The following is a 16,330-nucleotide window of genomic DNA, read 5'->3' as shown; positions in this document are numbered from 1 at the left end:
ATGGAATTCAGATCTGACGCGTCCAGTCTTTGCTATTATATACTTAAGCAAACAGATTTTGTCCCAGTAATCCAATGTACCTGATTTAATCATTTTCTCTTGACGAGAAGCATCACTAAGGCATTCATTGATGGAAAGTGACGAAGATTCATAAATCAGATCAGGTTAGCAGTTTTGTTCAGTAGGTGGTCAATTTTCCTCATATTTAACTCCCAGTCCTTCGTGGTTTCCGGTAAATGGCGACAAAGTCTGTGTCCCTGGGCGCAATTCAGCCGTACTGAGCAATGAAATTGCGCCCCGAGTACACCATTATTTCATTAGATCGTTCTCTTGCGTCGGCCATTCAATTATCCGGTCCAGAGACGAATTAGGTTCTTATTACTGTCCATATATCATCCGAGAAACATCCTCCCCTATCACGAGACGGCAACCCTGAGGTATTGCCACGAAATAAGCCTACTTAACAATTTATCAGTTTATTTTCTGCCGAAAAATTATTGTAGGAAACGTTCTCTCAGTACATCTTGTTCGCCGGCCGTAGTATCATACAGTTAAGCTCCGAAATTAAGACCTCATTTCAAGCCGTACATCAGAATTGGGCATCTTCTGTCTTTTTCTGGCAACCCGGAATTAGTGGCTGGCGGTATGTTATTTGCTGGGCCTCACCTGTAATTGATTCGGAGGTGTGGGTGCGAATTACATCCAACCATCGGCCTTGTTATCCTCGTTAATTACACTGGTTCTAACTCCCTCACCACCGACCCAAGAAGATCACCACGATACATTTTATTTCTTTCTCTTTACTTTTAGTTTCACTCTTCAAACCTCAGGTGGGAAAAGTGAACACGGGAAAATACTGCTGCGTATTTATCGATCAACTCCACACTATTTCCTCATTATCAGCTGCCTGTTCATTTGGCCGAGGTTTAATCCTGGTTAGAGATTCAATGATTCATTAAAAAAGTATACAGTTTGAAAGAGTGTATATATATATATATATATATATATATATATATATATATATATATATATATATATATATATATATATATATATACACATACATACATACATACATATATATACACACACACACAATATATATATATATATATATATATATATATATATATATATATATGTGTGTATATATGTGTATATATATATGTATATATATATAATATCGTGTGTAAACTCGTGTGTGTATGAGAATTATGTAGAAGCCAGTGATAAGTTTGTTCCTTTCTTCAGCCCTAATGGAGTTCCTTTGGAATCTGCTCTTCCACAGCCGTGAACATCCTCTTCTTCTACCCAATAAAATGGATAAAATTTTGCTCCAAAGACATCATCCACCTTTCCTTCTTGGCTGTCTTCTTAAATTCGTCCTGAATCTCATTTAATTTTAATGCAGCTGTGGGTAGCATCTGAATGAAACAGACAAAAGAGTTTTTACATTTAAGTTATGATGTCAGATTTGTTTTAAATCGTAAACCACTAGGAAAAATTGCATATTTTCTTTACAGATGGCCTTAGTTTTTGGGATGCAGGTTTTTAGAGATATATAATTCAAGATATTCCACAATTATAATTAGAATTTTACTTTGAAGAATCGTAGGCTACATCAGGGTCCTGGCAAAGGCTGCATCTATAAAAGTGGCTGTTCTCTTCAGATGCCTCCTGCACCTCTTGTTTGAGGACCTCCTTCAGATGATTAACGTGGGACTTATACAGACTAAAATGGAATATTAGTCTCATACCTGGAGAGGTTCTTTATACACCATTCTCCTCTATACTGCCGGTGCAGCCATTCTTTATGACGAATAACACAGCTCTTAATTCAAACTTCAGTTCCATTCAACATAGCCGATAAACTGCCACAGCCTTCCATTCTTTTGTTATCACTTTGGAAAGTAATCGTAAAGCTTCTAGATTGTAAATCCCTCCTCTCTGAGTAAATGTCAGAACCACGCATACTGTGCTAAAATTCCAACCGCTCTGGTGAGAAGAAAAATATGAAGACCTAATGTGCACTTATACAATGGATATCAAGTATGTTAGAATTCTGTGGCCAAGAATTTTAGGATAACCGATTAAGGCTGCTTGTAATCAACCACTCACTTGCTGTCGGGCACTGAAGTGAGTGACACTGACATCAGGTTGATTCCTTTGATCTGCTGCTGTTGACCAATAATCTATAGCGTTCGTGCAACCCGTTTGACTTTCCATTAGAAAAATCCTGCAGGTGAAAATAACACATAACGTCAAGATGAAAACTGGAGTAAGTGAGAGAGTGAGGGAGGGCAGGTTTACCTGACGTAAACCTGAGTGTTTGCTATAGTGTAAAGCAACAGACCCCATATATATATATATATATATATATATATATATATATATATATATATATATATATATATATATATACATATTATGTTTGCTATAGTGTATAGCAACAAATGCCATATATATATATATATATATATATATATATATATATATATATATATATATATATATATATATATATATATATATATATATATATATATATATATATATATATATATATATATATATATATATATATATATATATATATATATACATCTATATCTATATATATATACATCTATCTATTTATCTGTCTATATATATATCTTTATTTATTTATTTATATATATATATATATATATATATATATGTATGTATATATATATATATATATATATATATATATATATATATATATATTTTTTTTTTTTTATGGACCGCAATAAAAATCAGTAGTCAGTAATTACGTACTTTCCCGCACTTTGCTTCCCACATTCGAAGCCATAAGAAACACCTCCCAGGCTATGAAGAACAAAGGAAGGTCTATTATATGTTTCAGTGCATAATAACCGCATATGTACAGTACGCGCCATTACATTAAACAGCGATATATTTCCATATGTGCCACAGAGGGCTCTAAATGACATACACAGATCGAAACGAAATCATCGATTACCAAGGTGTCAAAAATTGAATGTCTTAACACCAGCCTTTGCTACTGCCGAAATTACCGGAAAGGTAAAATGGCCCCTTCCTCCCCAAGTCGTCCCGCCGCCTGGATGAAGGGTCTTTGGTTGAGACCCAAATAACAATTGTCAACAGCCAATGGTGTCGCTCCCCGTGAATAATAATAGTTCCATGTTTCATCCTCTGTTTTGCTGACTAACCATGCTGCTTATAATCAGCAGCATGGTAATAGAATGAAATTGAATACTTCTGCGTAATGGGGTATTCGATGATAGCTTTTGAAATAGCACTCCATGCTCTACGCATATATATACGGGAAACAGTCACGATTACTAATCATAAGACAGGGTATACTGTATGCTGCTAACGCTTTACATGTAACAAGACACCTCTGGGCGATTATGCTCACATTTTTCGCGCCAAGAATTTTATGTGATCTATATTATATTGTTTTACTGTAAAAAAGAAAGGGGAAACACGTTAGCATAACAACTACTTCGCTTCTTTTCGATATATTGACGTTTTTAACTTCAAAATAAGATATTTTACAATACATTGCACGCAAATTGCATCAATATGAATATGAAAATTATATATGCTATATATATATATATATATATTACTCACACACACTCACATATATATACATATATTGTATATAAATATACTGTATATATACCACTGCAAAAATCCGGCAGCCCATCTACCTAATGGTCCAAAAAAACCTGAAAGGATTGGCAGGAGAATAGGTACCAGCCCTCAGCCTCGGGAGTTAAACAGTGGGCCTAGCGACACACTGGCCTCATGTCATAGGCATTGGGACCTGTCCTCACAGGCTGTCGTCCTAAGAAACAGATCAGCGCCTGCCCTATGAGCCTACACAGAGGCCCAGATATATATATATATATATATATATATATATATATATATATATATATATATATATATATATATATATATATATATATTGCTTCAAAATGGCTCTTGAGTAAAAACAACAGATCTTGCACTCCATTGTTTCAACTTCCCTTGGCCATATACTCTTTATAATTTGTTACGTTTCTATTCTCATGATACGAGTTCTATGCATACATGTATAGCACATACTTAAATATATAAATATATATATATATATATATATATATATATATATATATATATACATATATATATAAAATATATATATATATATACATATATATAAATATATATTATATATATACATATATATATATATATATATATATATATATATATATATATATATATATATATATAGAGAGAGAGAGAGAGAGAGAGAGAGAGAGAGAGAGAGAGAGAGAGAGAGAGAGAGAGAGAGAGAGAATATACTTTCAGTAACATTAACATATTAAATGAATAAAATCAAACTACTGGGCGATATTAAATAAAACGGTACTCGTGTGATGGCCATGGTTAACCCAGAAGGCTTTCTTCAACCTTAATTTTACCTTCTCTTCCTTCATTTCCAGATCTCGACGACGCAGACGGAGACGCTGCGGCCAAGCGCCGTCGCTCGAGGACAAACTTCAACTCCTGGCAGCTGGAGGAACTGGAGAGGGCGTTCGAGGCTTCTCATTACCCAGACGTTTTCATGAGAGAGGCTCTCGCCATGAGGCTCGGACTCACGGAATCTAGAGTCGCTGTGAGTATGCTATTTTGGTTCCCGTTTTTGTCATCATTATTTATACTCAAACTGTTTTTGCCGTTTCGCGCTTGTGCATGAGAGGTTTTCGGATGTGAAACGTAAAAGTAACAGGCTTCTATCATCTCCTTATAACGTTTAATCGAAACCCCTCTGAAATTCTTCAGCTGGACATTCGATCCCTTCATATTTCATTTGCTTACTGTTTTTCTTCAATCACAAAAGTGAGTTCCTGTGTAGTAATATCCTAGGGGACGCGGGTAAATCTGTTTACGTTTATTTCTGATAATCTTTATTTGAAATCAAAATTTATTTCATATCTTTTGTTCACTAGTGACTTAATCACAAATTTTCCTTGAGTGAGGCTAATTCGGTTCGCCATCAACGAATTAATGCTAAGTATTTACAACTGAATTTTATAAGGTGAAAATTCGTGTTAGTGTAAACCTCATATTTATTCATTTGTGATGTTCTAATATCAATACAGTCATGGGTAGTTTAAATTGTAAATTAAGACTTTTATCAACGCAAGAGTTCCGATCCCGTATAAAAATGTTCAAAATTTGTGCTTCCCAAAGCATAAGAATATGGCGTTCTGCAATAGATATTGTTACCGCAACAAGAACTTTCACACACACACACACACACAGACTGGTTCAATGCAACAGCCAATGAGAGCTCTACAGGTCTTACATCAGAGCGCACTTGCAAAGGTGCATAAAAAGCCCTCGCTGGCACCCGACTCAAATAACAGGTCGTTGAGCCTACTTTTCAATTGGGGGTTGCGATAAGTTGTCAGATTAAAGCAGGAAATTGACGAAAGGAGCAGAAAAAGTCGCTGGCAACCTTCTCCACCAATCTCCTTAAACCTTCAGGTCCGCGCCATTATTTTTTCATCCTCGGCTCCTTCGCGCATGCGTGTCGCTTTATTATGCATATTTTACCGTCGAAGACACATGTTCTGGCCCTGATGGGCTGTTCGGTATGTCGCAGTCTCTCATTTTCCATCGCCCCTTCCCGTTTCCTGTCTCCTACGCATGATGATAATGCATCACCTTCAGCTACACGAACATACAGAAAATTGCGTGTCAATGCCAATGCATGGGTCAATGTGTTGCTCTGTTACGATTTCGATTCCATCCTCATTCCTAAATGATTTTACCGACGTTCCACTGAGGCCTTTTGCGTCCGTAACACGATTTAGAGAGTAGCCTACGCCATCTTTCTGTGCTTTATGGCGCATGTTGGTGATGATGAATACAGTATATATATATATATATATATATATATATATATATATATATATAGCCACAATAATATATATATATATATATATATACTATATATATATATATATACATCAGTGGCAAGAAATTTAGATCCAGAGTAAATACGATCTCTTTAATAATAAAGACTACATTTCTGACGTGGATCACTTGTGTTGTGCAGTACATGCATTGCGTTAAAGCGCTTGATAACTTAAATTGTCTCCTCCAGTTTCATTCAGCATTTTGCCAATAATATGGCTTAACGGGGTAAATTGTGTGTAGGCGTTACAAAGCAATATATGGCAAAAGAAAAAAATAAAAAATAAAATAAAAAACATCTTTGGACACGATTATCTTTCGTTACACCACTCACTAACGTAATGTCATAAACTGCAACCAAAGGCTTTACATCTTGCTATAAAGTAATATTCAAGCACTTTGACATTTCGTGAGCATGACACGCTTCTTAAGAGTTTTGTGTATGACGTCACTGATACTGAATGATCCTTTCGTTGCCTGTTGTGTGATCCGTTTTTTCTATTCATCTGATAATAAAACTGACAATAATCTAAAAAAAAATAATACTTCTCTTTAATTAATTAGCTATCATTCTTTGCTTATAAAATAAAAGTATGAAGAAATTTTCCAAAGGTATTAAATAACTATTGAACACAATTCATTAGTGCACGATATTTATAGATAAGATTCGAAACTGATCACAAAAGACCATTTTACTAACATTAAGTTTGGATGTAGAATTTCTTGAAAATCTTTGTTATCAGATACTACTCAACTGAATCCAGCAGTGTTTTGTGAAGTGAAAAGAGGAGAAGATATTAAGTGTTTTTGTTTTGTTCTGCGTCGTGAGAGGTAGGATGCGTACTAGAAAATTAATAAAATCCCCTCCATCGACAAGACACTTTTTTTTTTTTTTTAATCTACAAAGTTTGGGTATTCTGTATAATCGCTAAAATAGGATGGCTGGAAACAACGCAAGTCACCATATAACAACAACCATACACCATGATGAGAAGGGATGCGTAGGACTGACAGTCCAGATGACTTGAGTGTTATTAGGATTACAGTGCTGACTGACACAGCTGTTTCAGTACAGAATATTTGTTGCCCCTAAATAATTCAAAATATATTCAAATGTGAAAAAATAAAATTTCACAAACCTCATATCCATAACTTTTCAAATATACTTTCGTAAAAATGGACAGTAAGTTTTATTTTATCGCCAAACCGAATATATAACAGGGCACTTCGCCTTCTCTGAGAAGTATGGAAGGGGTTGGCAAGACAGCAATACTCAGACTAGAGGTGGCACATGATTTCCACCAGGAAGGCAAAGAAAGAAACTGAAGGTGAATGTCTCTTCCGGATTAATTAACCTTCCAAAATAGGTTGGGAGCCATAAGGACCTCTACGGTCTACATTGGTCCTTAGATGATGATGATGAGAGAGAGAGAGAGAGAGAGAGAGAGAGAGAGAGAGAGAGAGGGAGTCAGTCCGTATTTGGAACTTGCTTGAAATGTTGCCTAAAATGAAAAATTTACCAGAAAGAACAAAAGGTACAAAGACCAAAGTTCTTATGTCTGTGATTGACTGGAAACAACACCATAGCATTTACAGCGTTCGGTATGAAAGAATCTGAAAATTATTTTCTGCTGAATCACATTTTAGGTGGAATGATTTTTCAAACGATTGATATCGGTAGTTTCACAAGTGTTTCACCGTGAGCATACCTTCTATGAAAGTTTGACGCATATCTCATTTTTTCATTATATATGCAATAGGACTGACGCAAGTACTTTTCGGCAGCTTCACCCAAAAGTACTTGTGGCAAGCCTAGTGCAGATGGATTGAAAAAATGAAATATGCCTCAAATTTGCATAAAGGTGCGCGCACGCGCACACACACACACGTACACTATATCAAACACACACACACACACACATATATATATATATATATATATATATATATATATATATATATATATATATATATATATATATATATATATATATTTATATATATATATATAGAAATAATCAACACACAATCATCTGTGGAACAGAAATAAATTTGTGACTCACATCAGGATCGAACCCGGGTCTTTCAATTGAAAGGCAAGGGCGCTGCCCACTAGGCCGTGGCCTAGTTGGCAGCGCCCTTGCCTTTTAACTGAAAGACCTGGGTTCGATCCTGATGAGTCAGAAACATATATGTATATATATATATATATATATATATATATATATATATATATATATATATATATATATATATATATATATTAATTTTGTGTGTGTATTTCTAGAGCCTTTTTCCACTTAAGGGATATCGCTCCTGCCCGACAAAGAGGGCGAGCATGACAGCTCATCTGTAAACAATTTTATATCTACTTACGTCTGAAAACAGCAATAAAACTTGCGATGAACGTTAAGTATTGTTGTTGTTGCTGCTGTTACGCTCATATGGAATTGCGTATGTCATCATGCTTTCCGTAGTTAAATGTTTAGCAGCTGTTGAGAACGGTCATCGGTCAGCAGGAGAGCAACGCTTACGTGGAATGGCGCAGGAGAAACGAACGGTCGAGAGGAGGAGGAGGGGGAGGAGGAGAGAGAAATGGCGAAGAAGGTTTCGGGTTACTTCAGCCTCGAACAAACATTCCGTGTGGCTCTCCTAAATTGAATAAGTCATTACAGTCTGTTTTTCGTTCTTTCCGTAACAAGCATGTCGTAACCTAGTTCGCATGACAGATAAGCGTCTCATGATTATACTGCAGCTATTCGTAATTGTTGTACACAGCACAGGTAATTGGCTTCCACAGACTTATCAAAAGGTGCACTACCCCGATTTCTTCCAGAAGGAACTAGTAATTTCGCACATGTGGATAGGCTGAGAGGCATGTCAGTGATGTCTTTGGGGTTGGTGATGGGCCCAGGTACTTGCTTGCCAAGATTCCGCGGACGTAGCTCCTCCTGCTCCTTCTGCCCAACTGAACCCACTCCAAGCTAAAAACTCTATCGGCAGCCCTCGGGTTCTTTTGGGCTTCCCACATTCGACAGGAACAAGATCCGCAAATTCCTTGCTCTCTCTCTCTCTCTCTCTCTCTCTCTCTCTCTCTCTCTCTCTCTCTCTCCCCAATGAAAATTTTACTGATTGGAGCCCCAATCCACAACCCTACCGTATTACACAACCCCCGTCTCATGGCTGGCTGGCAGTGATTAAAGGCAGGAAACGCTATCTGAAGGAATGGATATTGTCGTTTCTTATTACTGAAATGGCCCGGGATGTGATTGAAAGTTATTACCCAAATGTCCCTAATCAACATAATTGCTTGCATGATGTTTGACATTGCGTCTTTTTTCATAATAGGTTATTTTGATTCATCTAGAATTCAGTTTCTTGCATGGGACGGTAATGAAAGCCTTAGAAAACGAAATTACGAAAACGCTTCGAGAAATGGGTTATTTCATCGTTAATTTCGTTTTTCTCTCGTCTGATTGCATTTAGACGTTAATATTTGGCAAATGCGACAACCGAGCTTCAGACCTTTCCTTCAAATGGAAGACGGGGCTGAGAACGAAGCACACAAAATGGTGGAGTCTTCTCGCATGTCGTGATTCTTCCGCTGATTCAATACCAGAGATACTGAAGAGGAGGAGGAGGAGGAGGAGGAGGAGGAGGAGGAGGAGGAGGAGGAGGAGGAGGAGGAGGAGGAGGAGAGGGAGAGGGAGAGGGAGAGGGAGAGGGAGAGGGAGAGGGAGAGGAAATGAGGGCTCTTATTAGCACCATTACGATCGTTAACATAGCTGAACCATAAAGGAATCAATATCACTCCCACTACATGTATGCCTTACTTTATGATTTTCTCAACAAGAATGAATTTGGCAGTGTCAGTAAATGCAAAGAAGCTATTGCATTGAAAATTCAAAATATGTAATTTATTTCCAGATGTGGAAAGAGCGACAATCAAACTGGCAAAGTTACAGGAACGAAGGAAAACACTCAACCTCCAAACCTTTATTGCTCAGCAAAGAAAACGAGGAAGGAGCCATTCCTCCTCTCTAGGCATATATATACTCTTTGGACAATATTAAAGTCTTCAATAAATATTTGATAAACCAACGTCGAGGGGTCTGACGGGAAACACCGACTCCATGTCCACTGTGAATACTCCAGTTGCGTGACCATATACTCCTTAGGAATAGAACAGTGAGGCATAAACTTCGTAAAGGAAGGAAAGACATACGCCAGGCCAGCCTGCCATATACACGAAATCCAAATAAATCAGCGATAATAAAATCCACTGTATCAACAATGAATAGGATGACAGATATTTCCAGCATGTAATAAAAAGAGCCATTTGTCTGAGAGGATCACCGCTGCTGACAACTGATGTGAAGAAGAGAACTTCTTTGTAACTTCTCTTTCAGGGACTTCATTTTGATCCGCTCTCCTGAACATTTCACGTCACTCTTCAATGTCCGGCAGTCCAGCTGAAAGACGTCTGCAAACAGGTAACGACATTTTCCTGAATAGAAAGAGTAATGAGACAGAAAACCACAAAAGGAACAAGGAGACGGAGCCAATGACAATACATCTTCTGTCTGACACACACACATTGCCCAGAGGAAAAGACTCAAGATAAAAGCTCAAGAATCATTGCAGCAGTGGCATTTGACTGATTAAAATGCTCGAGAGAAAAAAAAATAGTAATAAAAGAGCCTCAAAAAGTAATTGCGATAATGAGTGAAAAAAACTAAAAAAAAAAGACGTAATCTATTCGACATTGATTTCTCACAAAATTGCAATTAAAACTCATTAATTTGCCTTCATTCATTACATTGATTACATGGCCAGTTTTAATTGCACCTAATTCCGAAGGGAAATGGCCCTATCAAATATTCAGTTCCCAGAACCCAGTTATTTACAGAAGTGCAAATTTCCAAAATTTACGGCTGTATATATCAAGATCATATTTAGTATAAATCATATAACGAGTTCTCTTATAATAATAATAATAATAATAATAATAATAATAATAATAATAATAATAATAATAATAATAATAATAATAACAAAATGAATATTCTTGTAATATTAACTATTAAACACAAAAATAATAAAATCCTTGATACAACTATATAGAAAATGATGATGACGTGTAAAGACATTACGACCTCTCTAATGACAGTTTCCATCAGTGGCATTCTCGCATATTGCGATGTTAGGTATGTTCCTTAATTACACAGACCAGCGTAAGAAGAAAACCAGCGACATACGTCATTATGAATAATAAAGAGGGCCGCGACTTAGAGAGAGAGAGAGAGAGAGAGAGAGAGAGAGAGAGAGAGAGAGAGAGAGAGAGAGACTTTGTTACTCTATGAAGAAGGAACAAACTAAAATTCATATTATACCCCAAGCAGTTCCAGAGAATGTAGCAACTGATTGATTACGCAGAGTAATCTGACGTCACAGCGACAAATGAAATAAGCAATTATGCGCCAATTGCAAGGTGAGAATTTTCGCTACGGAAGTCAGACATTTTCGCCAAAATAAATATAGGAGGAGTAGCCCCCGAGGGGTCAATTAGCCGATGATGTAAAGCGCGCTCATCGACTCGCAAAGGCTTCTACAGGCAGACTGCTGCTGCTACTGCCCGAAGTCAGGCTCAGGACTGCCTTACCGTTCGCTGCCTGGCCTCGTCATCTGATCTGCAACTCTTCCGAGCTCCTGGTGACCTACGGTTACTCGCTCAGACCGCTTTGGTCTAACAGACGACGGGTTTTCGGGCTAGCAGCAGACCGCTAAGGTTTGTTGCAAGTTTCGTTCTTTTTCTATTTTAACAAGTAGGGCGTCAGCCCTGCGTTCAACCCGCCCCTTTTATCCAGACCTGCAAGTGTGGTGAGCGCGAGAGCTCTGACGGAGGAGTTGCTTCGGCGTCCTCTGCCTCTCGAGAAGCAGACGATGACAAGTCATGAGACGCCTCACCGCGGCAGGCGACAACAAGACTACGAGTCGAATAACTCAAGGTGATTGATCTGATCCGGTAGACTGGCGTTACAGGTATCACGGTCATCGAAGCTGGAATAATTCACACGTAAATCATGACTGAATGCCAGTGGGTGATTCCAGAATTGGAACTTTTGATAGTTAATTGAATTTCTGGTCGTAAATTAAACCTTTAAATAACGAGTCTGAGCGCCTGCTTGCGTTCATGTACGTCTCTGCATGCTTTATGACGTGCGCGTGCAAGCGTACATTCGTACGTACATGTTTGTCGCTGAGTACAAGGGAGCTACTAGTTTATGTCAGACCGAAACATTGACGCTGTAGTATATCATCTCTCCGTTCGTTTTTGGCTCGGCCCACTCGAACGAGACCCGTTTTGTTGCTACGGTAATGCACGTCCTACTACTGTATTACCTGTAGAGGAGTTGTAGGTTCGATCGCCAGTGTGTACAGCAGCGCCGTAGATGTGAGGGTGTGTATGCAACAGACAGTCCGCGCATGCGCATCTGATTAATGGCGACTTTACCGCGTGGAACAGCAGTCACGCACATGGAATGCACTCGAGCTGTGTCATTTTGACGACACAGAGTAACTGTTTCCTTCGCAGGTGATAAGATATACATTCTTATACAACATCACTATGAAATTATCGATTATCATTAGAGGTTTAATCTAAAGAAATATTCTAAAGCGTTCATTGATTGTTGATGAGCCCAACTGTACATGACCCTTGCACCGTTCAAATTTATGATCTCTTCTATATTAATTCCGTTTTTTGTGTGGATTCTCGGTAGTTACGATATGCTGGCATGCAACTCGGCCCCTTTGTACTCTGGAAAATTAATTTTCTCTAAGCATACGGGATCCGGATGAAGGTTCTTCTTGCCTAGTATTTACTAAGCGGTGCACTTTACAGGGCGATCGCCTCTTCTCTTTATTCTTTCGTTCTCTCTTGACAGGAATTTCTCCTCAGGTTACCCGCATAGAGTTTTCGATTTAGGCTACCAGGGGAACAGAGAGAGAGAGAGAGAGAGAGAGAGAGAGAGAGAGAGAGAGAGAGAGAGAGAGACTCATGGCTCCCGATTCCCATTGTTATTTCAGTCGTTAAAAAAAGGAGTTATATATATGTATATATATATATATATATATATATATATATATATATATATATATATATATATATATATATATATATATATATATGTGTGCGTTCATGCGCTAATGGTAACACGTCTCTAATATATTAAAACTATTTCAATCTATAACTTATGCTGCGTAAAGTACTTATGAGTAATGTCAAGTAAGAGCTTAATTAAAAAAAAAAGGTAGGCACCATAAATCTCTGCGAGAGAAAATCCAGTGACTGAAGATCGGGGAACAATGTTGCCGCTCCTTAATAAAGTCATTCTTTCAGAATCAATAAATGAGCCGAAATTGATCTCTCCCTCCAGGGACCTTCACCCTTCCCTTCGCATTCTCTGTGTTGTTTCCTTTCCCGCTGTTTACCTTTCTGTTGACTTTCATATCGTCGACTCCTGTGGCTGCTGGGAGAGGGGTTTTCAGTCTTTCTTTCACCCCGTGGGATCAGCTGAGGGTCCTCTGAAATGAATCCTGTTTGAGCCCTCCCATCTGCATGGCCTGTCGCGAAAATCGCACAAGGCACACACCTTCCATTCACTATGTTTTCTCTCTCTTTTGTTTTTGTTTTTTGGAGTGGGAATTTGAACACTAGAGATTTACAAAACTGGATTAAAGACAATTATTGGAATAGGAAAGAAGAAAGACTTCAGGTGTTAGCTATTATAAGGGATTTAAATAAGGATGATGAATGTTCATGTTCCAGCGTTTGAGAATTCCCATTATATCTCTTTATATTTTCCATCCTCCTCAGCCTGAAAACATAAGATGGATAACATACTAAACTGGCTCAAAGAAAAAAAGAAGGCAAGACAACCTTTCCAAGATGATAAAATAAGGTCCAAAATAAAATATATAAGAACTGCGGACAAGAGACGTAGACGCGGGCAAAAACCGACCGTAGTTCTCTTTACGTTAGAGTCGACAATGCTGTCCCAGCCGAGTTGAATATTGGCTTGCGGCGGCAGGTTTGATATCTATTATCAAGCGTCCACGGAACTGCCATTACGGCACGCAAACCCGCATGCGACGGCTAAAGTGACACAAATTGAAATGACGTTCGATACACTCCCATTCGACGATGACCGCGGCCACAAGGACGCTCACTGTGCGTGCAGAGAGAGAGAGAGAGAGAGAGAGAGAGAGATTATATGCAACATGAATAAGAATCTTACATAACGAATTTCAAAGGTTACTTTATAAAGGTGGGAAGGCAGTGACTCAAAAAACAAGGAAGGTGAACACATATGGGGAAGAGAGAGAGAGAGAGAGAGAGAGAGAGAGAGAGAGAGAGAGAGAGAGAGAGAGATTACCCGCCACGAGAGAACAATAGTATATAATGATTAAGAAATGATCACTTTCTAATATCTGTGAGGCAACGAATAAGGAAGGAAAAAATATGATAAAACTCAAAAACTGAGAAAATTCACAGTACACACGCACACACAGAGAGAGAGAGAGAGAGAGAGAGAGAGAGAGAGAGAGAGAGAATGATGAGCGACGAAACTAATGGATTTGCCGAAGACAGTTGAGTGAAAACTATCATTAATTGACGGTTTCGAGAAACCAGTGTCATCTGACGTCAATAGCTATAGAAGTTGCAGCAGGGATCACCTCTTGATTAATGTTTTTCGAATGTGAAATACGGACAGATGTTCTCTTAAATTTACAGGATGGAGAAAAGATCAGGAGGAGAAAGGTTAGTTACTGCGCAGCGTAATCCGCAGATCAAATTGCAGACCGTGCGGAAGGTGGCGCAGCGAAAGGACCTTAATATGCCTCCCCCATTCCGTTTTCAACCCTGGTTAAGATCACTACAGTGCTGTAACTACCGGGCACACCTGGTCGTTCTAGGACTTAATTCACTGCTGAGTTCAACAAGATCCACCCGCCTCCGTCCTCGCCCGAAAGTCGAACCTTGGTCCCCTTGTTGATAGTCAAGGATGCTTACGATCATACCACCATAATTATATAATATAAATAAATATATATATATATATATACGTATATATATATATATATATATATATATATATATATATATATATATATATATATATATATATATATATATATATATATATATATATATATATACAGTATATATATACACACATATACACATACATATATACACATCCTTTTCCTGATATTCCAGCAGACCTCATCTTGAGATAATTACTAAGATTTATATATATATATATATATATATATATATATATATATATATATATATATATATATATATATATATATATATTTATAAATATATATATATATATAAAATATATATATATATATATATATATATATATATATATATATATATATCACCTGTTACAGAGACAAATGAAAGTCCAAAAATTATAAGTGGCGCAAGTGCTCCATTTTTCCTGATAAAAGAAGTCGAAATAATAAAAAGTACGACCAGGCGACAGACGGAACAGCTGTCGTACGAGATAAGCCATGGAATCATAATAACAGTACCGATCCTCTAAAGAGATAGGTGGTGTGGAGAGAGAGAGAGAGAGAGAGAGAGAGAGAGAGAGAGAGAGAGAGAGAGAGAGAGAGAGAGTTGCAGAGCAAAATGATAAAAAGATTTTTTGTTTTTATCTCACCATCGGATAAGAAAAAACCTGGTAGTTGTGTTCAGCGTGGCAGGAAATTTTTCGGGCAAGTTACTTTTTCGGAGAGGGTCTAAATGCCCCTGATATATTGCTGGCGCTACAATGTCAATAAAAGAAAACCTCCAGCGACACACACAGGTAGGAGAACAATAAATAGGAATAAATGCAATGCTCACGGCTTTGGTCTGTTTACAGCTCCGAATACATGTGACGTTTTATTAATCTTACTGCAAGACTGCTTCTGGCAAACCGTCCCGTTCATGAACAGGGTAAAGCAACTGTTTATATATTTTAAAATTAGGTAAATAAAGAAAAAATATTGGATGACCACGCACTCCGAAACACAAAGATAAACAAGAACGCAAGAATGGCAACGGAAGGAAGAGAATGACAATATTTAATATGGGTATGAGATCGTGAAAAACCATAAGATGTTTCAGTCCACATCAATAATGCCAGTGGTTTCATTAGAGATGACAGGGGATCATCTTCAACATGTGATTATATTTTCCCACTTCAATTATATAAGTACCTTTTCAACATGAAGCTCTTTACCATGACGGGGAGGCTTCGGGAAAGAACACAGCGGGCAT

The 16,330-nt window shown here is 37.6% G+C and overlaps 1 protein-coding gene across 1 annotated transcript in view; it reads left to right on the top strand.

The window, feature by feature from the left end:
- The window catches only part of LOC136850254 (homeobox protein unc-4 homolog), a 69,271-nt gene that overhangs the window by 47,292 nt on the left and 5,649 nt on the right, over window positions 1–16,330 (top strand). The window contains exon 2 of the mRNA XM_067123925.1: window positions 4,506–4,678. Within this exon, the coding sequence (XP_066980026.1) occupies window positions 4,506–4,678 (173 nt within the window). The remainder of the gene's footprint in view (window positions 1–4,505; window positions 4,679–16,330) is intronic.

This window comes from Macrobrachium rosenbergii, chromosome 21 (assembly GCF_040412425.1).
Source record: "Macrobrachium rosenbergii isolate ZJJX-2024 chromosome 21, ASM4041242v1, whole genome shotgun sequence".
Classification (NCBI taxonomy): Eukaryota; Metazoa; Arthropoda; class Malacostraca; order Decapoda; family Palaemonidae; genus Macrobrachium; species Macrobrachium rosenbergii.
This window is presented reverse-complemented; position numbering and strand designations above follow the sequence as displayed.